This window comes from Salvia splendens, chromosome 18 (genome assembly GCF_004379255.2).
Source record: "Salvia splendens isolate huo1 chromosome 18, SspV2, whole genome shotgun sequence".
Classification (NCBI taxonomy): domain Eukaryota; kingdom Viridiplantae; phylum Streptophyta; class Magnoliopsida; order Lamiales; family Lamiaceae; genus Salvia; species Salvia splendens.
Window position 1 is genome coordinate 10,071,477 of NC_056049.1, and position 15,048 is coordinate 10,086,524.

The window sequence follows — 15,048 nt, forward strand, 5'->3', positions numbered from 1 at the left end:
GCGCTTGCAGTGATCTATTTCTGTGCACACGCGATAAAAGAAGAAAATCCTCGTTTCACCTACCATAGTTACTCATCAAGGGTTGTTCTTTTTTACTACTTCCTATTATTCCAGGTGCTTCTAAGCTAGGGTGAAAAATATATTTTGTAGGTAATACCAATGTGGTGGTGTTGCTGGGCAAATAGGGTATAAACTGATGTCGTTGTAGTGGGAGTAGGGGTTTGTATAATGTCGTGCATGAAGTAGAACCATTGCACTTTCATAGGTATGCAAACTCCATTGTACTTCTGTATGTCCATATAACTAGTAATAGTCACACTCAGTGAAGCTTTTTTAAAAAAGTATCCCAACAAGCATTTAAGAACTCTTTTTTTCGTGTATGATTAAATTAAACAATTTCATTGTATTAGCTTTACAGCAAAGAGGTTAGCCATTTACCCATGGCACAAGCAAAAGATATGAAGTTAGACAGAAACCTTGCAAGAAAACCTAACTAAGCCTCCATATCTGAAACTTTAATTACTTCAGAATCAAATTGCATAGTGAATCAGTTGCTACAGATAATAAAAACCATGTGATTTAGTTGTCAAAAGATAAAGTATATGTGCACTAGCATGGACATAAGGGTAAATACATAGGCAAAAGGTAGTTTGGACTAAATCATACTCTGATGTGCTTTAGTCAGCCTTTCTTCTGTTCGTCCTCGATAAGGCATAGGAGATAGCCAAGACGAGCATTGGCCGGCATGCCAATGAAAACTTCAAGACGTTGAGGTTTGTCACCCAAAATATTGCACAGACGGTAGCGTTGGGGCAGTGTAAGGCCTTCAACGGTGCCGAGCTTATCAAACACTTCCTGTCGTGCTTGACCCATGTCGAACTCATATCCAATGCGTTTAGAAATCATCTCAAGCCGAGCATCTGTTCTCTCATGGAGGTTGCCAAGGAACTCCATAAGCTCTGCATCGGGGGATGGCTTTTTCCTCTTCGGAGGTATAGTTTTGGTAGTCGACGCCTGTTTCCCACTATTTTTGGAGCTATCATCGTGTGGCTCATTGTGGTTGGACACCGGTGTATACGGTTCAGGGATGAAATCTTCAAAGGAGGGGTGGTAGTCGTTTTCGTGAACCTGGCTACCTCCAGAAACCTGGCCATGGAGACTTTTCGCAGCTGCACCTATCTCTTCAGCAGCCACACCTGAAGCACGATCCTTGTCAAATATAGTCTTCCACGTCTCCCACAATGGCCACGATTTGTTCCGCATAAATTTGGTCTCTTTGTCTGCCTGCATTGTTGGCCAATTGATAAGTAACATTTAAACTATCAAAGTGACAATTGTTGATAGCATAATACCTGCACAATCCGTTCCCATTTGTCATCACTACAATCAAACTTGTGATCACCGTGATGGTTCCACCCTACCCCAGTTCGGCTCATTATGGATCGTAGAAGGCCATAACTCTTCTTCCATGCCCCGATTTTGGAGTTGATGTGCGGGTTTCCTTTCAAGTCCGTGTTGGGGAACTCGGCACGGAGGCTGTCCTCTATCTTACTTAGGTACCCCGCTCTGAAACCATTGTCCGATTTCCAACCTGTTGCAGTGAGCTCTAGCAATGTCGCTGCTAGTATGTCTTCCTCCTGCGGAGTCCACATTCGTCTCGATCTTTCCCCCTTGCGAAACTTGTTCCTCGGCGTCGCAGTCACAATTGGAACAGAAAACCCACCATCCCAGTAAGAAAGTCATCTAAAAGCATCGTGACAACAACGACGGCGTTAACTGAAACAGAGTGGTGAACATACCATCGCAATCAGCCATGGTGCTAGAGCTACCACCCCATGGACGTTTTCCAGAGTTGGGGATACCTACATTCGGTCCACCGGGTAACGGAGACAGACCTTAAGTAGAAGCCTTTCGATTAAATACTCACTTAAAACAATCACTTAATCAAAGCTGGAACTCGGCAATGTCAATACAAAATTGCAAACAAGATAGCATATCTACTTCAGTGGCGCCACGGATTCAGCAATTGATGCGAAAATAAATAGCACATCACGATGTCGGTGGCCGACGGCACACCATTAGGTGCGCATATGTTACAAAATATATCAGTACTAATCAAGTTTTTTGGGGTAACACATGAAGCACTGAACAAATAGAGAGAGTTAAAGCTTGTAATGTACAGTCCTTCTAAAGGAATGGAAAATCGGAGAGACTCGGTCATACCTTTCCCGTGCTGGTGTCCCGACTGCATCGCTGCATTGAGCTATCAATTTGCAGACAATAGCAGCTTCTTATTTATCCCCAAACTTGAATTGAATTTGAATAGGTATTCCGCGTACCAAATTTCGGTGGCGGGCTCGTAAAAAACGAGTGAGGGCATATTAGGGAGTATAGAATCTGGGCAAATTTTAAACAAAAAAGAAAAAAATGTAAAATCCCATATCTGCAACCATTTCTGAAATCTTGAACACAATAAACACTTGGCTAAAATCGGGAAGGAACAGTATTAATTCTGGATCACATTAAATTGGACAGATTTCATTTCAAGTAACTTGAACCTATCATTTCGAAAAGATTATATGTGTTGGTAATATTTTCTTCATCCTACTTTTCTAACTTGTGTTCAAGTTGCAACTCCAACTCCAACTCCAACGATCTCATAACATATCTTTAACTTGTTCAAAATTTTAAAAATTCTGAAACCGATTTCCTCTGAGGTCATAATATGTATGTTTGTAAAGAGTCTATGAAACAATACAGAAATGAAGTAGAATACAAGGAAACGTGACGGAGATGACTTAATTAATGGATGTTTGTGGCTCTTATTGTTTGTGGCTATTATTGTTTCTGGGAGTTGGAAACGAGTTCATCCCACTTTGAAAATATATGGAAACCAGCTATGCAGCAGCACCACCCTACTGCTTATTATTATATTATCCCTTTATTTTCCCCACTTCAGTTTTGACTTTATACATATCTTGTTTGTTTGTTTCCTCTTCTTCTCAAAACTAAAAGTACATGTGATTTGTTAATGCTCCCCACTTTGTTCATCTTGTTAGCTCAAGGTAAAACAAGTCAAATTTGGCACACACCTAATACATTGTTTAATCTGCACTAATTTTAATTTCTTGGTCACATATGAGAATGTAGTGCCCCTTAGCATGTCACAACATTCCATGCAATTAATTAAACTAAGATAATTGGACTATCCAATCGTTTTAACACATGTGGACCACATAGCCATGGGGTTTTTTTCAACTAATTAAGATTTGATAAATAGAATTAGTGCCCATAATGTAAAAAACTCCAATCAACTTTTCCCATGCACCATCTACTTTTGGGGTCTATATAAATCCATGCATGTGAGCATTTAGTCATAAATTAATACTCTTGCTCGTATTCGAAAAATGGGGGCTCTCAATATAGCAATTGGGGTTGTAATCTTGATTATAAATGGATGGATGGCAAATGGGTTGAGCATGAACTACTACATCATGACATGCCCAATTGCTGATATTATTGTAAGGAATGCTGTCCAAGCAGCTCTGCAGTCTGATCCCACTTTTGCTGCTGCCCTTATTAGGATGCATTTCCATGACTGCTTTGTAGAGGTCAGTCAAGTTGCTAATATATATTACTAATTTTTGGTTGGTAAGACCACCCTTGAATCGTAACTCATGTATGGTGCAGGGGTGTGATGGATCGGTACTAATCGATTCGACCAAGAGCAACACTGCGGAGAAGGACTCTCCAGCGAATTTAAGCTTGAGAGGGTATGAAATCATCGATGCTGCTAAGCGTGCATTGGAGCGACAGTGCCCCGGTGTTGTTTCTTGCGCTGATATCGTCGCCATGGCTGCAAGAGATGCTGTTTTCTTCGTATGCGTGCTTTTTATTCATTACTACTCCTACTATTTACTTTTACGATACGATACGATATGATATGATGCGTGCAGTCCGGTGGTCCATTATATGAAATTCCTAAAGGGAGAAGAGACGGAACGAGATCTAAGATACAAGACACCTTTAATTTACCCGCACCATCCTTAAACGCTTCCGAGCTCATCTCAATGTTTGGCAAGCGCGGCTTCAATGCCCAGGATATGGTCGCTTTATCAGGTACGTTATTCACAACCCTCGCTTTTCGCTGAGCGTGCGTCTTACAAACATCAACTACTGTTATAGGGGCGCACACGTTGGGTGTGGCTAGATGTTCGTCTTTCAAGTTCCGACTGGATGCAGCGGACCCCACTATTGACACTTCGTTCGCTAAAACCCTGTCCAAGACATGCAGCAGCGGGGATGACACGGAGCAGCCCTTTGATTCGACCAGAAATACCTTCGACACTAACTACTTCAGCGCCCTGCAGAGACGAGCAGGGGTCCTCTTCTCCGACCAGACGCTGTTTGAATCTCCAGCAACAAGAGGGCTCGTCAATATGTATTCCTTCAACAGAGCCATGTTTAACATGGATTTCCAGCGTGCCATGATTAAAATGGGACAGTTAGATGTCAAGGAAGGCACCAGTGGAGAGATCAGAAGTAATTGTCACGTCGTCAATTGAATTCATTTGTATAATCAATCACACAAGGACATCTTTGTTTTCTCTATCCTTCTTGTATTAAAATATCTAAATGTGACCATGTTGAATGTTCAAAGTAATGCAATAAATATTAACCATAGTCAATATTCAGAGATTTCCAAGTTTCTTTTACCATATCATTCATTTAAACGAAAATTTTAAGCAAATGGATGCTATTATATGTTGCCAAGTCATTTCAACTTACTACGATTTTATTATAGGAATTCAGATATCATTCAAAATCATACTACTACTATATTACAACACAACATCCACTAGTAACAAATTACACAAAAGAATCTAGTATCCATATGATGTTCTCCTCATCATCCTCATGAATTCCTCAGCATTTACTTCACCATCACCTGCAAATTTCATGGGAGATTACTACAATGTTCAACATAAACTAACTAGAATTACAAATCCATAATGCTACAAACAAATTTAATAAGCACAGCTATTTGCATGTCATGTCTAGCTAGAGGAAAATATTCAGAGCAAGCTTACGATCTCGATCTGCTTCGTCGATCATGTCCTGAATTTCTTTCTCAGTGAAATTTTCACCCAACTCCTTGGCTATGCGCTGAATATCCGCAGTAGAGATCTTGCCCTGCACTCAAGTTTCAACTGATTAACACCTATTTATGGGAATCAAGATGAAGTAGAGTTTAAGATACTAGAGAACTCACATTTTTATCTTGGTCAATAATTTGAAAAGCTTTCATGAGCTCTTCTTTGGTGTCCCTTTCTCCAAACTTGGCAGTCATCATGTGACAAAATTCATCAAAGTCAATTGCACCACTTCCATCTTTGTCGACTTCAGCTATCATTCGAGTAATTTCCTGTAGTAAAAAGCTAGAAACATTCAGACATGACCATTTTCATTATTTACACAAGTAACATGATAATTGTTATACTATAATCACGGCTAGAAGAACTAGATGTGGTTAATCAGCTGAGCAAAACATATTAAGGCTAAATCCTTAATCATTTGTTCAGGGGCTCAAAGATAAAAATGCAAAGTATGAAAGGCATCGATTATGAACTTTCAATGGTAACAACTTAACAGCCAACATGACCTAGGCATAGAATAAATAAATGATTCAATCATAAGTAATTCTATTATACCTTAGATAAAAACAGAGAGATATGTTTTAGAAGCCACTGAGCCTCCCAGAATTCACAATCACTCTAAATGTGATGTTTCATAGAAAGACGACAGAAGCATAATCCTTGAAGTACGCATGTGCCACTATGGAAAATATAAAAATCACCAACATTTTCTTGGTGCCAAAGAGATGCAGCATTTGTGGACTATATAATGGAAGCAAAATTACATATTATGCTTTCCTCCTAAAGTATAATCACACAACTCATTACACATCTGAGTTCAGAGAGTAACCACCAGAAAAGATTTTAAAAATAAGTCATTACCTCTTCAGACATTTCAAAACCAAGAGCCCTGTAAAGCAACAAGATCAGTGATTTAGTGCAAGCAATAACTCTTCCACTTACAAGTACATCTTAAACCCCAATGTCCACACACACCAAAAGAAGGAAGAATATACCTCATTGCAACATTCAGCTCTTTTGCATCAATTGTTCCTGCATGCAATTAGTTGAAGAAATACAACCAATAAGAATAGACAACTGCATTGACATTTAATTCATTTGTTATAGATTTATCAGTACCAGATCCATCCGTATCAAAAAGTTCAAAAGCTTCTTTAATCTCCTGCTTTTTCTGTTGAGTTAACCCATGAGGGCGCCCTCTAGGTTTGTCTTTCCTGGACATTCCCCGGTAAAGAGAAGACTGCAATAGGTGAATGTAAAAAGGAATCATGTAATGGTTTGAAGAAGAACAAAACCAGAAAGAAAGAATGGAAGGCGAGATTGAAGAGATTTCTGGAATGACAGGGAACAGACATGCTCAAAATCTGCACTTTAAATGCCATTGTATCCAGTTCAACTTATGAAATAAAAAATTGATCTAAGAAGTCAATAGAAGCCAACTTCCACGTTCTCCTACTTCATCCAATCTTCAACCACATACGAAAGTGGCTTCACCTCGTTGTACTCAAATGCATGAACCTAATTTAACTCTTTATGTCAAATCAAATTTTATCTCCTTCTAATGATAAATCTTAAAGCTATAACAGAATATACTACAAAAAAGAAAGAATGATTGCTAAAATATTTTTCTTTTCTTGTTGTAATTTAGTTCAATTGTGTTTTATTCAAAAAATTTCCACTGAAATTAATAGGCTGTTCAAATATTCTTAAAGTACGTACGCACCAGCCATATCAACATAAACAACTATCACACCAATAGGAGCTCCATCAAAGATAGCAAAAAAGAAGTCAAATAAGCTGAATTCTCAAATATTTGGGATGGACGATCAAAATAATTTTCTCAATGATGAATTTTTTGGTAATAAACAATGGTCAGCTAATTGAACTATGACAAATATGCACTATAAGTTCATATGGAATTGCATCAGTTAAACCAAATAATTCCATTGTCTGACCTCCCTTCTGGTAGTAACAGTCACACATTGATTAGAAAAACTGCAAGTACATTAACAATCGACCCAAAATGTTGGAATCTGAAGAAGACTATACTTCCAACCAGCAAAATAGCGAACCATATAAATAAAGAGTAACAGTCTCATTTCCAGAAGTTGACTAGGTTGACCTAGACGCTCCTATCACGGAAACCCCTAAAAATACAAGTTAGTAAACCCAATTTTGGGTTCTCCTTCTTTGATTGTCGTTTACAAGAAATTGAAAGGTCGATCTTGGTTCGTTAAATGCGGCTAATTTTTTTTAAAAAAAAACATTTTTTTACCAGAATCTCGTAATGAAGAGTCGGAAGAAGGAAAATGCGTGAAAACAACATACTACTCATCTAGAGACCGCGCTCACCGAATATACCCGAACAGAGGAAGGGAAATGGATGAAACGATGAAGATTGCTAAGTAACGAAAAATGATCGATTAAAAAAGGATCGAATTGGAACCGTTACCATATCAATTTGTGGAAGATGATCTCGAGCCTCTGCTCCTGAATTAAGGCTTTATCGCGTGAGTTGAAATGAGAGAGGGAGGAGAGAATTCTGAATTTTAAGTTCGGAGTAAAAAAAAAAGAATGGTTAGTATATAAAGGAAATTTGAGGGGTTAGAATGAATATTTTATGATGTATGAGGGCCTTGTCGCAAATGAAACGAGGACTAAACTATAAATTCTTAAGTTTGAAGTTGAAGCTAACTATCGAGCTTGGCCCACTTGGTTTGGAAATCGATTTCACAAAATCCAACGCCTTGACTGATGAATTTCAGATCTACCAGAAAACATCAATCCGTTCCATTAGATTCCTGACAACATAGATTAATTTGAGGAAAATGGAGAAGATGAATCAAGCATTTGAGAGGATGAAGATGCTGGTGGGGATGGAGGTTGATGATGAGGAGCAGCTGCAGCAGCAAGAGTCTTCGTACATGGATGATTTCAATCGCAACTGCACTTTGTCAACCAAGCAGGTAAAAGTTTGTTTAATCGTTTATTATTTTTCTGGAATTTGCAATTGCAAATTATACCGCGATTTGTTCTGGACTGAAGTTGCTATTTCTTTTCTCCCTGCAATTGGATAACTCTTGTTGATGAACTTGCAAGCTTATTTCTACTTCCTTTTGGCAGAGACTGTATGGTTTTGCAATTTGCTTATCTGCTGGTATAACTTGCACACTCTTGGTAAGTTTCCTAATCATTTTGATTACCTAAATTGAAGTTGATGAAATTATCTCTTTGTATCAAATCATTTCTCCAACAGATGAAGCACTGAAATCAACAAATTTTGTGATTTTGTCTACTGCCTCGCAGTCGATGCTTGTTTTCTTCCATCCTGTCAAATTTGGGATAACATTCTCATTAGGCAATCTGCTTGCTCTTGGAAGGTCCGTATTTCAATGATGCTACGAGCTAAATCCGCTTTGCTTTTGTCATTCTAACATGTATGTTCTCAATATGTCATCCGAATACACATTTCGGCATTGGCAATCACATGCTTTTTGTTAAGATCTCATCACTTAAACAGTTAGACATTTTCTTTCTGTAAACTTGATTGTTACGACTTACTACATGACAGTTCCTTACCCCACATTCTAGTTTATATATATTACAAAGATGGTTCAGAGATATTAAATTATCTCTAGGTTTTCGTGTTATAGATTATCAAGGAAGCCCTTTTCTGGCACTTGGTTCTTAAATCCTGCCGACTGCCGTGCTGCTTACAACTGTTCTTGCCCATTAAGGACTATGATTTTTGCTACTTGTGGAGCTCTTAGTTTCTGTTGACTGATCACTTGAGACTGATATTTTTCTGTCTTTTCGTTCTCATTCCTTGCTTGCTTAATTGCTATCCATTCACCTCATAGTTTTTTATGCCATTACTCTTTCTATGATCATTTTCAAATCCAGTAGAAGTATATTTCAAATGCTAACTTTGAAGTTTTTCGGTGGCAGCACAGCATTCCTTATTGGCCCAAAAAGACAATTCACCATGATGCTTGACCCAGTCCGTATATATGCTACAGCAATGTATATTGCTAGCATCATAATTGCTCTTTTTTGTGCTGTATATGTGAGTTTCTTATACAGTTAGTTTAATGTTTTGGAATGTAATTTTTTTAACAGTTTCTTCTCCACATTCCTAAGAGTCTCACTCAAATGTCACAGGTCCGCAACAAGCTATTGACGCTTCTGGCAATTGTGCTGGAGTTTGGTGCTCTTATTTGGTATGTCTTGATGTATCTATATAACTTGTGGTTATGCACTATTATCTATTGTAGTCACCCCCAGCAATAGGGAGATCGAAACTTGGACCTATTACTTGTTAGTATCATGAAACACTAATATCTCTCTAGAAGCTATAGTTGCTATGGAGCGCAATATTATCTCCTTAGTGTTGGTAAGGTAGAACTATGACTTGTTCAGCCTGACTGCTGATGGCCATGGGCTGTGGGTTGAAGATCCTTCACATTCTTAAACCCACCCCTATTATCCTCGAAAGGATTTGATACCAACCAACCATTGCTCTAGCATCCATCAGATTCCTCCTTCACAATTCTTGTGATATGGAGTAAAAGGCAGAGAATGGAAAAACGCAGGAAACTTATTGATAAAATGCGCCAACAAGAACTTGACTTTGATAAACTGAAAAGAAACTAAAATGAAACACTCCTTTAGCGAGGCCTCGGATTTCTCCACCCACGGATTACCTCCGTCCAATAATGATCTTCTCCAAAGATATCCCTATCTAACATCAAACAAATCAACAGCATATCAAATCCTGACTACTCAACCTAATCTTGGAAACAAATCGTAGGCTAATCAAATCAACATTAATTTATTCAATTAAATGGTAAGGCTATATCTATTTGATGAGATATCATTCGACCTCTATCATCTTGTTCCTTGAACATGCCATGTGATTGTCATGATCTGTCTCGTGTCTGGAATTGTCTACCCATGCCTATCATTTATTTGGGGACATGAATTTTCCATTATTTTGATATATAGAGGACACACGATTGGTATTGTGGTTGGTGTGATATCTTAGTGGCCGTTTCTGTTATGTACAGGTATAGTGCAAGCTACATCCCCTTTGCGAGGGCCATGGTTTCAAAACTTATGTTAGCATGCTTCGACACTGAGTTCTAGGGCACAACAACAGGCTCACAACTTGCAGCTGCAAAATGATAGAGCTAAGTGGTTCACTGGAGAAAGCGAATTTGTTGAGGTTATTTTGATTACTCTCTGCCATTGTAGAATGTAATGGGTGATTAGCATTTCTAATAACCGAATCCAACTGTTTTGGTTACTCGAATTATCTTGGTTGAGTTCCAATTTTTAATGGACGTGATTTTGGATCTATAATGATATCATACTTTGGGCTTCAAATCACAAAAAGCGTGTTGGGCTACTCCCTCCGTCCTCGAAGAGGAGTCCCATTTCTTTCCGGCACAGGTTTTTTAAGAAATATTAAGAAAAGTGGGGTAGAAAAAAGTTAAGTGGTGTATGAGTTCCACTTGCATATACTCTAGGGGTGTCGAAACAAGTAGCGGGTAACGGGTAATTCCAAACCTGACCCGATACCCACCGAGTATCAGGTACTAGCTACCCGACCAAATCGGGAAACGGGATGGGATCATGTTCTTATTTTGGATTTTGAGGTATCGGGTATACCCGCACGGGACCCAATACATGTCCAGGTATAACTGTTAGTCCCGATATTTATATAAGTATTTTTAAAATTTTAAATTTTAGTTTTAAGTGAACATAGTTTCTTCCAAAACATTTGCAAATCTTTTCAATGGAGGAATTGGCTTAAAGATCATATAAGAAGAATCAATACCACTATACCAGCCAGTTAGCCACCTGAAATAAAGTTCAAACATATGTTCGCAAATCTGAATTATTGATTTACCATGAATAGACTTTCTTAGTCATTTCTTCCCTGAAAATCGTATTTCAAAATGTTTGGATAGTATAGATAGAGACCTCATAGAGACATAAAAACTTAAATCATTTTCCAACTACAAAACAATACTCATTCAATTATTGAAGTGTTAGCATATAAAAAATGTAGTACATATATAAGAAAATAGTAATAAGCTTAATATTATAATAAAATTAAAGGGTAAATGGCTAAAAAAAACCATGAAGTTTTGTCAAATTCTGATTTATCCTGTAACTTAAAAAATATGACCAATTATATCATAACTTTGACAATTTTCTCAATTATCCCAAAGTCAATGATTCTGGAGAAATTATGTATGTTATTGGCAAATGAAAAATATCATACGAACAATACATTTGACTATTTAAACGATGTCATTAATACATTTAGTAAATTATGTCTTTAATTTTTACATATATACGCATTACGTTGATAAATTCAGAAACGTGGCATGATGAACTTTTTTATATGTGACAATTGAGAAAATTGTCAAAGTTATGATATAATTGGCCATTTTTAAAAGTTGCGGGATATACTAGAATTTGACTAAACTTCATGGTTTTTTGGCCATTTACCCAAGAATAAATGAAAAAATAAGATTTAAATAAAAATCATGTTCAGGTCGAGTACCTGCAGCGTCGGGTGCGGGATACCCGACACGGGTATCGGGTTATACCTGACTCAGTGTGGGACGGATATCGTGACTGCCATTTTGTCCGAAACGGGTAGCAGGTACCCGACTCGTTGGGTGCGGATACCTGCGGGTACCCGTTTCGATGCCCCTAATATACTCCCATGTCCCATAACAATAAGGACATTTTCCTTTTTCATCTGTCCCATAAAAATATGTCATTTCTATTTATGGAAAGTTCTACCAAATTCATTACCCATATGCATTAATTTATTTACAACTTATACAACTATGGTCCACCATTAAACACTAATAATCATTATCCACTAACACTATTTTAACTACATTTCTCTTTATCTCGCTTACTTTACCAATTATGCATTAATTCTCACACCGTCTCAAATGTCTTTTTTTTGGGAAGGGGGAGTATTAGTTTTAAATGAAATGTGAGTGGAATGAGTTAGTAGAATGTGGGGCCACTTTATTCCCTTATCTTTCCGATTCTTTGACAAAAGCATTTGGGTGTAAATGACTTTCTCTTATCACATTGCAATTTTTGGCTTTGTTAATGTTAACTAGGACCCCTTTTTGGGGGTAGGAAGGGGAAAAAATGGGAAAAAAATGGGATCAATTTCAACAAGTTTTGCTTTTGAATTGGAAACTTGCTCGAATTGGATCCTTTCAGTTTTCCATATATTTACGAAGTTGTTTATTACTACCATTTACGGTAAAATGAATCGGGCAAACGGACCGAAATGAAAAAACAAGACTCCTATTCACGGTCGAATGGAGTATTTAACATAAATAAGTGTGGGACAATTGAATCCAGAGGTTAGGCTATTTGAGTATTGTTTGAATTCAATGGATCTAATGAAAATTGTAGCTTAGCTATGTGATGTATTCCCTTATTTGGAAAACCAAATCTAATTTCTAACCCCTGTTTCTGACACTAGCCGAAGAATCCATACAATCTGCATTATGCACAAACTTTTTTATTACTGTAGAAAACCCAACTTTATTTTTATTGCATTCAAATAACTGGAAACAAAATGCTACATCACTAACAAGAGATGCAGGGTACTCAATAGTTGGATCTGATGAGATTAAGCAGCAGCAGTAGGAAGGTTGTTCCCTTTGTGGTTGTGCATCCAGACCTTCAGAACCTTCTTGCTGACTCCAATCTCCTCGCAGAAGCTCCGCACCTCGGCATCCTCTGCATTGTATATCTTCCATCCAGTTTTGTGAGCAAATCGGCGCATCTTCTCCTTCTGGTCCTTGGTGAACTTGGTTCTGAACCTCTTCTTCGCTCCTCCTCGGACCTGTTGAGGCACCTTCACCTTCCTGTGGAAGTTTTGGTGGCAGACGCAGGCAGCGCAGTTGAAGGCCTCCAGGGTGCCTTCCTCTCCGCCAGCCATAAACTCGCCACAGCCATCCTTGGCGCTCCCACCAATGGCGGCCGCATGGTTCTTGAGGCACTCCATGAACATATAAGGTGGTGGGGTGATCATGCTCTTCTCCTCACCTGTCATATCTCTACAACTATTCTATGACTAAGGAGAGAAAAGAGCACTTACTTCTTAACCATACTTACTCATGTTAGTGTTATATAACAAATGAGAGATGAATTGTATAGCAAATCTCATTTAATCAGCAGTTGAAAGGCAGTGGCAGGATTAGCATAAAGGTGCCCTTCATTAACTTAGGAGGAGTGGATTTATTTGACAATGAGTAAGCACAAGTTAGTCTACTGTTTTCATTAACAATAAAAAATGGCCCGCTTTTATTATTACGCTCTTTCATTTATAAACGGAAAATTTTCCGTACAAATCATAACTTTCGGTTGACTAGTCAATCTCATAGCTTTCAAAATAAGCGAATTAAATTAGACTAACTTTGTATATTTCTCGATTATCTCATACATTAAAATTTTGATGAAATTTATCGTTTAAATCATAATTTTTTGTTACTTCTAAGTAAATTTGGCATTGTTCTACATTAAGGTTGTCAATTTTTAGACTATTAGTATTATGTAAGTGGTAAAGATATAGTAATAATGAAGAGTACAAAAGTTATGATTTAGTTTTAATCTATTATTTTTAAAGTTTGACCAAAAATTAATCAAAAGTTATGATTTAAATGATAATTTTCTGTTTATAAATTTGTCGGAGAATTTATTGTAGCTTGCAACAAATATTTTGGTGAAAATCCCGAAATATTTATAGTTGACTATTCGTTTTGCATACCCAAACTACAGCGAAATCCTATTAAGAGATGCCCAAATTGGAATTAGCGAGGAAAAATTAAACTTGCATTAAATATCGTCGAAAGGTTCTAAATGATTGAATTGTACATTTTTGCCCTCTACCCAATTGAGGGTGATTTAGTCCAAAAAAATTAGAAAAAGTCAATCGGACCTTGAAAATGCATTAAGTATAGCATACAGACCGAAAATGATATTTTGAAAGTATAGGTACCGCAAATATGTATCAGTGAAAGTATATCTCCTAAATTTGTAGTTCACTTTATAAAATAAAAATCATACTCTAGTTTAGGAGGTTACAAAAGAGAGAAAGGGCAACATTTTTAGGCCCTATGCTATTTGCGATGCACTTTTGTGGTCTTTATACTATCCAGTTTGCTTGTTTCAGGTGCTTTTGTACTTCTTCAAAACTTTTTTGGATAAAATACCCCAAATCTATTAGGGGCATATTTGTACATTTACTCTCTAATCACATGAAATGAAATTTGTTTTGTGAGGACCTAAATGAAATTTGTATGTTTTTGGGTATTTGATTTGTGATTTATTCGAATTATTTATGAATTATTATTTGGAATGGTTATGTAGTTTAGGAGGTTACAAAAGAGAGAAAGGGCTACATATTTTAGGCCATATACTATATGTGGCACTTTCGTGGTCATTATATTATCCATTTTGCTCGTTTAGGTGCTTTTGTACTTTTTCTGAACTTTTTCAGATAAATACTCCAAATCTATTAGGGGCATTTTTGTGCAATTACTCTCCAATCACCTGAAATGAAAATTGTTTTGCGAGGACCTAAGTGAAATTAATATGTTTTTGGGTATTTGAATTGTGATTTATTCGAATTATTTACTAATTATTATTTGGAATGGTTATAGTGCAATTCATGAATCTATAGTTGAGCCAATCCAATTCATGAATCCATAGTTTGGTTGGATTTATCAATTGTGAAATAAAATTTGTTATAGGATGTAATTCTTGCGAACATATTTAATTTCAAAATAGCTAAATATTTAAGCCTTTAAAGTTATATACGTGCATATTAAAGATTTGAAAT

The 15,048-nt window shown here is 37.1% G+C and overlaps 4 protein-coding genes across 4 annotated transcripts; 2 read left to right on the top strand and 2 right to left on the bottom strand.

Moving 5' to 3' along the window:
* Window positions 1-3,370: 3,370 nt before the first annotated feature.
* LOC121776130 (peroxidase 47-like) lies at window positions 3,371-4,690 on the top strand. The gene is made up of 4 exons (XM_042173271.1): window positions 3,371-3,611; window positions 3,691-3,879; window positions 3,957-4,119; window positions 4,186-4,690. Exons 1-4 carry the CDS (start codon window positions 3,408-3,410, stop codon window positions 4,563-4,565), a joined length of 936 nt encoding a protein of 311 aa, XP_042029205.1. The 5' UTR covers window positions 3,371-3,407; the 3' UTR covers window positions 4,566-4,690.
* Window positions 4,691-4,777: 87 nt separating this feature from the next.
* Window positions 4,778-7,705, bottom strand: LOC121776131 (caltractin-like). The gene is made up of 7 exons (XM_042173272.1): window positions 7,609-7,705; window positions 6,276-6,396; window positions 6,152-6,188; window positions 6,018-6,045; window positions 5,273-5,425; window positions 5,091-5,193; window positions 4,778-4,948 (listed from the first exon to the last, which is right to left on the bottom strand). Exons 1-7 carry the CDS (start codon window positions 7,609-7,611, stop codon window positions 4,884-4,886), a joined length of 510 nt encoding a protein of 169 aa, XP_042029206.1. The 5' UTR covers window positions 7,612-7,705; the 3' UTR covers window positions 4,778-4,883.
* Window positions 7,706-7,871: 166 nt separating this feature from the next.
* Window positions 7,872-10,512, top strand: LOC121777945 (vesicle transport protein SFT2B-like). The gene is made up of 6 exons (XM_042175282.1): window positions 7,872-8,122; window positions 8,280-8,333; window positions 8,463-8,536; window positions 9,105-9,222; window positions 9,318-9,376; window positions 10,223-10,512. Exons 1-6 carry the CDS (start codon window positions 7,985-7,987, stop codon window positions 10,299-10,301), a joined length of 522 nt encoding a protein of 173 aa, XP_042031216.1. The 5' UTR covers window positions 7,872-7,984; the 3' UTR covers window positions 10,302-10,512.
* Window positions 10,513-12,730: 2,218 nt separating this feature from the next.
* LOC121776597 (zinc-finger homeodomain protein 4-like) lies at window positions 12,731-13,449 on the bottom strand. The gene has a single exon (XM_042173793.1). It carries the CDS (start codon window positions 13,258-13,260, stop codon window positions 12,835-12,837), a length of 426 nt encoding a protein of 141 aa, XP_042029727.1. The 5' UTR covers window positions 13,261-13,449; the 3' UTR covers window positions 12,731-12,834.
* Window positions 13,450-15,048: the final 1,599 nt, after the last annotated feature.

Bases quoted from the DNA above. Each gene is read 5' to 3' on its own strand.
- LOC121776130 (XM_042173271.1), top strand. From the start codon at position 3,408: ATGGGGGCTCTCAATATAGCAATTGGGGTTGTAATCTTGATTATAAAT. The intron at 3,612-3,690 runs GTCAGTCAAGTT...TGTATGGTGCAG, and splicing joins TCCATGACTGCTTTGTAGAG to GGGTGTGATGGATCGGTACT. The intron at 3,880-3,956 runs GTATGCGTGCTT...TGATGCGTGCAG, and splicing joins CAAGAGATGCTGTTTTCTTC to TCCGGTGGTCCATTATATGA.
- LOC121776131 (XM_042173272.1), bottom strand. The intron at 6,189-6,275 runs GTACTGATAAAT...AATTGCATGCAG, and splicing joins TTTTGATACGGATGGATCTG to GAACAATTGATGCAAAAGAG. The intron at 4,949-5,090 runs GTAAGCTTGCTC...TGAAATTTGCAG, and splicing joins CGACGAAGCAGATCGAGATC to GTGATGGTGAAGTAAATGCT.
- LOC121777945 (XM_042175282.1), top strand. From the start codon at position 7,985: ATGGAGAAGATGAATCAAGCATTTGAGAGGATGAAGATGCTGGTGGGG. The intron at 8,123-8,279 runs GTAAAAGTTTGT...TCCTTTTGGCAG, and splicing joins GCACTTTGTCAACCAAGCAG to AGACTGTATGGTTTTGCAAT. The intron at 8,537-9,104 runs GTCCGTATTTCA...TTTCGGTGGCAG, and splicing joins AATCTGCTTGCTCTTGGAAG to CACAGCATTCCTTATTGGCC.
- LOC121776597 (XM_042173793.1), bottom strand. From the start codon at position 13,260: ATGACAGGTGAGGAGAAGAGCATGATCACCCCACCACCTTATATGTTC.